Genomic DNA, 7,719 nt, shown 5'->3' with positions numbered 1-7,719 from the left:
AGAATTGTCTACGGAGGTTCACTCTGTCCAATGGATTACAGCTAGCTGCCTTGTGACCAGCCACCGGAGCAAATTGTGAAGTACCATGTTTTCTGTGGTGCACACAGCTGACTCAACGGCCTCAGGGGGAAGAGGGGGTGCCGTGGAGGCATATACCTCGAAACTCCCCGCTCCTCTTCTTCCTCACTTCATTCTTCCTCCAGGCTAATTTGGTGGCTGGTGTGTATGACACCTGCCACCGAGTCTAACAGAGATAACCACTTCCCCGGTGGATTTCCCCCGGGACAGGCAGGAGGAGGGAGGCCTCTTTAATATTTGTCTGGATGCTCCCGAGGGCCAGTGCTGCCTACAGGAAGGTGATCCTGAAGCTGGCAGGCCTGAGATGGCCCAATGCCATTTATTATGAGGGCCGATAAAATAACACATTTTAAACATGAATTTCAAAAAGAAAAAAAACTGGCAAGACAAGATAAAATTACAAGATTTTGTGGTTTTATTCACATATACAGTACAAACATTCACAATGTATTTGTTACTGAAGTGCAATTTACAGACCTTAGCAGCAATTCCTCATATACTTTAATTTACATCATAATTAGACATTTTAAGATCTCTTCCACATCTTTGTCAAGAACTTTTATACATTTTACATATGTACACTCATAGATACAATATTGCCATTCAGACATGCCTTATATTCTATATCTCTCAAAATAAATCTGTAAATCTGTTTTTAGAATCGGAGTCATGGTGATGCTGCATGTGGACGAACGATGTCATGTCTGAGGTTATGGATGATGACAGACTGACACTTAAACACTGTTGTGATGCTCACAGACCAGGATTCAGCTTTAAACAAAGAACCAGACATTCTATCAGTTCAATATTAACTAATGCAGTCAAGTCATATTCTTGTCCTGTGGTCCATTGTCAAAGTCTCTCATTCAAACGTTAATTTACTTTAATTGATATTGTTTTGTAATTCTAATTTATACTGGGAATTTAATTATATTGTGTAGGCTATTTCTTTTAAATTGTATTTAATGAAATAAAACAAACTTGTGCACAGAAAACCAATAGTATTCTAGCACAGGAGTACTAACTGGTCTCTGTGGTGGGTTTCCTATCACACGGTATCTTTACAGTTTTCCAATTTCATGACAGAAAAAGACAACATCTTCCAGAACTGTATATGTCATCATGGAAAAGCCCCTAAAATGACATGTCGGACATCATGACACATAGAAATGCAACTGAAGGGGAAAGTCTTGCTAACAGCGATAAGGACGAAATATTATTACGTTTGAAATGTTTTGGATATTTAACATAAAAATGTTCTGTATGCTCTTGGTACTGGTTTAACTGGGGGGCCTCATGTTAAAATATATAAAAGAGTCAGGACAGAATCTGGTCAAACAGCAGCCCACCCAGTTAAACTCCCAACAAATTTTATGAAGCAAATTTGATCTAATATCTAATAATATCTAATATATCTATATATATTTATAGGATATCTAATAATATCTAATAATAGGAAGTAATACTTAAAATTTGAAATTGGATTTTCAGGGGCTTTAAAAAAAAAAAAAAAAATCTAATTCACACCTTTTTGAATTGATTAACACTGATTGGCCATTTTTTTTCCAAAGAAAGAACAAATTACGAATAAACCAGAAGCGGGTCACACGTGGGTCAGATTCTCAGTTCAATGCTTTGTGTGTAAAAATCCTCCCTCCACTGAAGAGCTTATTTCTCAGAATGAGAGTTCGACTGTTTCCTCACTGGAGTTCGTGAAGTTCCCAGCATCAGCAGGGGCAGGAGAGGAAAACCACAACATGACAGAAGTGCACCACTAGATGTCACTCTCACTATTTGGATTTCACCACTGACTGAGCCGTGCTGGTGACGCCTTCTATTCACTTTCAATACCTTCAAGAGAAATCAGCAGTGACACAACCACACAAGTCATGATCATAATGAATACAAACATTTAGCTGGGTTGTATGTTTACATCGAGAAATACGCAAAAATGAGTGCGAGGTACAAATGTACACGGATCCAGAGTCACGTTCAGAATCTAATAACTCCTACATGTTGGGAAAATGGCATTTCAAAATAAAACCCCTCAAGTCGACCTAGGTGCTGAGCAAAGTTGCACGCCACCTCGACTGTTATCGGCTCAGGGCGGTCGTGACACGGCGAGGGAGCGCGAGTCGATGAGGTCAACGAGGCCTCGCTAATGAGTCACAACCCGAACTCGCTCTTATTGGTGATTCAGGTGTTTGGAGAAAGAGAACAGGACGGGCTGAGGTCAAGAGACAAAGAGGGAGCAGAGATAAACAGAGAGGGAAAACAAGGAAATACACCTCCGCCATCTTCACCGCCACCACCTCCATTTGTACTTAGGCGAGGTGTAATGGCCGTGTTTACGTACCTCACCACGTTTCTTTTCCTCCTCTCTGCCCAGTGGGGTGAGAGCGGGGCCGGGGTAAAAAAAAAAGAGGGTGTATTAACCTGTCGTCGTGTCATGTTGAAATCCGTCGCTTGAAAGGCGGGAGAGAGAGCGACAAAGAGGAGGCGAGGGAAATAGATGGAGGTAGGAAGAAAATGGAGAGAGGGCAAAGGAGGGAGACAAAAGGAGGGGGAAGTCGGGAGTCAAGGGGTGAGTCGGAGAAGAAGAAAGAAATAGAAATGAGAGAGAGAGAGAGAGCGAGAGAGAGCGACAGAGAGGGGAAGGTGAGGAGGTCTGAAGCAGGTCTCTTATTCTCACTCTCTCTTTTTCCTTCCTCTTCCTCTATCAGCCGTCACCCTGACAGGGCTGGTAATTGGACGTAGACCCCTCTCTCTTTCTCTCTCTCTCTCTCTCTCTCTCACTCTTTCTCTTTTCTCTCTCTCTCCCCCGTGGCTCCGCTCCTCAGCGGGAGCCTTGGGGCCCGGAAATAGCTGATGACAAGATAGCGGCTGTCTTTCATTCCGCTCAAGGTTACCCCACCCTTCCCTGACGGACAGAGAGGTGGGGTATTTAGGTGTGTTTGCTTAAATGTGTGCGTTCGTGGGTCTAAACGATTATTGTTGGTCCCTTTTTCTTTTTCGGCCCGGTGCCGCCGACCTTCCTCTCGATGCAGGTGAATGACGGTGGGGATGGCGTTGATGTTTAAGGGTTGAAACTTCCGGGTATGAAGGTTGTGAAACAGGATGTCGGTGAGGAGCACAGAGTCATCTTACTCTAAAAAAATAAAGGTTAAACAAACACTTCTTCTTTCTCTCTCTCTCTCTCTCTCTCTCTCTCTCTCTCTCTCTCTCTCTCTCTCTCTCTCTCTCTCTCTCTCTCTCTCTCTCGCACACTCACTCACACACACACACTCACACTCACACACACACACACACACACACACACACTCTTCCTCAGACTGCCAGCAGGAACTGTTCCTGCTCAGGCGGTTTCTTCACCCAGGTGCCGAGGCCCGTTTCCTGCAGAGATCTGAACCACTGCTGCTTCACTGTCTGATAGGGGCGCGCCGCCATCTTTGCCTCGCAGTACAGGAGCTGGTGGTCCGCCGAGCCGGACACGTGGATCCCCAACTGATGGCGGGCGAACGACCGGGAGAAGAACATAAGAGGAGAAAAGAGAGAGAGGGAGAAACTGGGAGTCAGATAAAAGCTACACAGGGAAAAAAGAAGTTGGGGAGGGAAAAACAAAAAGAGGAATAAAGCCGGGGCACGTGGAGCTAAAGGTTTCGTCGTGGGGGAGGGAGGGAGAGCAAAACAAAACGAATGAGCCGGCACAAATGCATTCGGGTGGGTGGGGAAGGTGGTGGTGGTGGAGGGGGGCTTCAACAGCTGTGTAATCTCCCCATTTAAATTTCACAAGCAATTGAACATTCTCTGTGCTTTTCTGTGCGTTCCTATTGTCGCGAGGGGGAAACAATGAAGTTCAGTGGGGGGACGGGTGAGGGGGGGCAGAGAGAGTGAGAGAGAAAGAGTGAGGGAGGGAGAGCGAAAGTTTCTTTTGGAGATTAGTGCGACTGCTCTTGCGTGGCCCTTATATACAGCGCACGGGGAGCACTTAGGGCGGGGGCCTCCTCGAGTACTTCTCCAAATAATTATGGTTTCACAGTCATTATGCTTTAACGGCCGCCATTTGGCGACGCAGGCAGTGTCGGTTACATAAAGTTTCAGAATGGAAAATGAAAGTGCCCGCGTGCCGCCGTTAAAAAGATCCGATCTGCCAGGTTTTGATAAGCCGCATGGACAGCAGATGTTACCGGGCGACAAATTTATCTACGGCGGAGAGGAAAAGCCACGAATCCTCTACAGAGCGTTCACCTGCAGCCACAGAGCTCTGCGGCTGATTTCAATACACGTGTCTGACTGAGTGGAGGCTGGCACGGACCTCTATAGTTAATGTTTCCGCATGACCCAGTGTGTGTGTGTGTGTGTGTGTGTGTGTGTGTGTGCACATGATTACTGGCATTCGTTTGCATATTGTTCTTTACAACAGCTGAGTAATACCTTGTGTTTTCCAGCAGGGGAGCGAGTGCAGATGATGAAACAGGCTTTTATTCATAGAAACATCGCACTATTCTTTAGGCTCGTATCAATCACACTGTACATCGTAATATATTTTTCCGCCCAAAGAAAACAAATACACACGCGGAAGGTTTTTAATCAACATTAAAATTTGTGGGATTGTTTTCCGAAAGCAGATACGTCATGATAAACAGTGTAATTAATAACAGTAACAATGGCTGAGTTCCATGTTGTTGTTCCCTGGTGTCGTGCACACAGGTGTAAGAGCTGCACCGAGCTGCCACACCCCTGATGTTACCAGGAGCTTTCTCTATCATAATGCAAAGGTGAAAATGTCCGTCTGTAGCGTCCTCACGCTGGGTCTATAGATGTGACCCTAATCCCTAGACGGCTTATTCATAACATTATTCAAAATAATAGTTATTAATATTCATACTAGAACCGCTCAGACCCTAGAAATAATTAGATCATTGCTTAAGACCCACTTCTTCTCACTGGCGGTTCAATTCGAGTGACTATCAGGATTTTTACGACTACACATTTCTATTTATTGACAATACAATACTCTTCGATAGGGATGTCGCTCTTACTTCAAAATTCAAACATCATTCGAACACGGGGGAAAGTTCACGTTGGACCCTAATCACCCTTTTGAATTTGAAGCACATTAGCCTATCTAAGGTAGTTTGTTTCCTGATCCAGCAGAGGGCGATCACTCTCAGCTTGAACTCCGTCAGCAGGCAGTAATGTTTCGTTGGTTTTCAGGGAAAATGGAAGACGCTAGCAGAGTTTTGGGTTCTGCATCGTAAATGGCGAAGTAACGGACAGAGGTGGCGCTGTTTGTCGACTTTGTACCATGCATGTGGGGATTTATGCGAATATATTGGAACACATTGTGTCAAATTCGTCGGAACATGATTTTTGGAACAAACTGATTCTTCAACATAGGAACCTGGATAATTCAACACTGTTATGATGATAAGTTTATGTTTTTACTCAGTTTGTGGTTTTATCAGGTTTCTAAAAACCCAAATGCTCCTTGTGAGTTCTTGGTGACTCCTCTTTGTGTTTGTTTTTTCTGCGCAGAGTTGTTTAGTTTTTGTCCTGATGATTAAACTGAGAGTGTTTCATGCTCATGCACGTCTAGAAAAGCTCCATCTCCTGTGTTTGTATTTTACAGCTGCCTCAAACACAACTCAAGCCACTAACCAGAAGTTGTTGGTTTCAAGTCTACTTTCTCTTCCGGTAAATTTAACTCCACCCTGCTCTGATGTGAAGGTTTGCGCTCACCTTGCGGTACAGCCTGCTCCAGCGCGTGAACAGGGCGTGCTTGCAGAGACGCGAGGGTGTCCCTGATTCCCGTCTCCGTCCCGTGGCGGTGCTGACCACCTCCAGCTGCGTGTCGCCCAGCGTCCAGTTGACGCTCACGCACGAGGCCTTCCCTGGCTGCTGGTACTCGGCACTGCTCAGCCCTGCGGGGACGACAACACGGCAGAGAGAATGACGTTACGTGGGTTGTTTCACTGCTGTCGAGGTTTTCCTCTAAATTCAAAACATTTGATGTGAGTGTGATTCATTTGTGACAATCTGAGTGAAAAATGTGAAACCATGTGTTTTTCTTTTCAAACCTCCGCTTTGCTGTTTCGTTTAACCTTCCTCCACCCTTCGCTCGCTCCCTGAGGCTAATGGCAGACATAAAGTTTTGCAGCGCTGCAAAAAGCCAAGTCAACCTGGGCCTGAAACTGCAGGGCTGTTTATATGAGCCTTTGATACACCCTCAGAGAGGGAGGGAGGGAACAGGAGGTCTATCGAGCACATAAGCAACGTGCTCCTGCCGCTGTGTGGGTCCTCGTGTCCCTGCAGTTAACAGTGTTTGAGTGGTGGCTGCTCTGTGCGCTGTAAATATTTTCTACAGTCACAGAGATCAACTCTCCCCTACACTGGACTGTCCTCCTCTCAGTCCTGCCCTCTCTGAAATAAGTGGCCTCCCTGTCAAAGAACACAGCGTCATCAGTGGGGGGGGAGGGGGAAGAGAACGAAAGACAGAGGTAGAGGAAAATCGGAACTACAGGATCTGTTCCAAATCACAGGTGTTGGCAGAGGTGCAAATGAACAAGGGCTCAGGGCAAAAATGTCCAAGAGGCATAGCTGTTTCATAGGAAGCAGTTTTCCAGCCTGTTCTGAAGTTCTGATTCAGAGTTTCAGGCCTTAAAAACCTCTGACTGTACAATCTGAAGCAGGAGACTCATTCTAATCAACATACTGGTGGTGGTGCAGTGAGGAAACAAGTGTCAGTGTTTCCGGCAGTGGTGAAGAGGCATATACTTTTATTTATCATACATTAATTTTTACGGGCACTATGAATATTGATCAGGATGTATGTGTCGTTACAAGGCTAAATTTAGCTGGTCCAGTTTGGTTGGCTGTAAAAAGGTTGTAAAACGTTTTTATGATTCAACATAAATGAAAAATTAAAGGAAAAGTTTTGATAATTTGGAAAAATAATGCTTATTCACTTGTTTTGCTGAGAGTTAGTTAGTTGGCCCAGCTGAAATCTGATTGGCCGCTGAAGTGCCCCTGTCCTGTCGGTTGCCAATTTGTGAGGAATTGTTATTTTCTAATCTTTTCTTAAGAACACAATGTGCAAGTTACAGATTTTCAAAATAAGATGTGTGGCTTTGCTCAAAGCTACAGAGCTCACAGTTAACAATGAATGACTTAATGGATATTGGACATACGATGGCCCCTCTGTGTGAAATGTGGCCCCTTTGGGCCCCTGATTAAGAAACATCCTAGATCCGGCACTGCATTAGTTAGACAGTCTGCTACATTCACACGCATGTTGGTAGAAAGGTAAGAGCAGGAAACACGTGTTCATTCATGGTTACCTGCACTGCTGAAGCCATTTAAACCACGTGACTCATGCCTTTGCTGTCTGCAACTTGTTGAACGAGTGAAGACACAAACATGTTTCCTTTAAATTAGCTTGATGAATTGTTTTAGTATTTCTATTAGAATTTATTTAGATGAAGCCCTTTTGCAAGTTTCCAAAAAACTTTTCCAAAACCAATAGCCACATGCTATAATTATAATAAATACTTATATGAAAAAAGAAAATTACAAAAAGCAAATTGCTCACCTGTTTGCAGGTAAAGTTTGACCTTTGACCTCATGCATTAACATTTCAAC

At 44.5% G+C, this 7,719-nt stretch overlaps 1 protein-coding gene across 1 annotated transcript in view; it reads right to left on the bottom strand.

Annotated features, from left to right (window-relative positions):
• Positions 1-475: 475 nt before the first annotated feature.
• adarb2 (adenosine deaminase RNA specific B2 (inactive)) overlaps positions 476-7,719 on the bottom strand; it is a 70,393-nt gene continuing 63,149 nt past the window's right edge. Inside the window, exons 8-9 of the mRNA XM_035141895.2 lie at positions 5,821-6,002; positions 476-3,582 (exon numbers count right to left, since the gene is read on the bottom strand). Of these exons, the coding sequence (XP_034997786.2) occupies positions 3,406-3,582; positions 5,821-6,002 (359 nt within the window). The 3' untranslated portion in view covers positions 476-3,405. The remainder of the gene's footprint in view (positions 3,583-5,820; positions 6,003-7,719) is intronic.

Source organism: Hippoglossus stenolepis, chromosome 19 (genome assembly GCF_022539355.2).
Source record: "Hippoglossus stenolepis isolate QCI-W04-F060 chromosome 19, HSTE1.2, whole genome shotgun sequence".
Classification (NCBI taxonomy): Eukaryota; Metazoa; Chordata; class Actinopteri; order Pleuronectiformes; family Pleuronectidae; genus Hippoglossus; species Hippoglossus stenolepis.
This window is presented reverse-complemented; position numbering and strand designations above follow the sequence as displayed.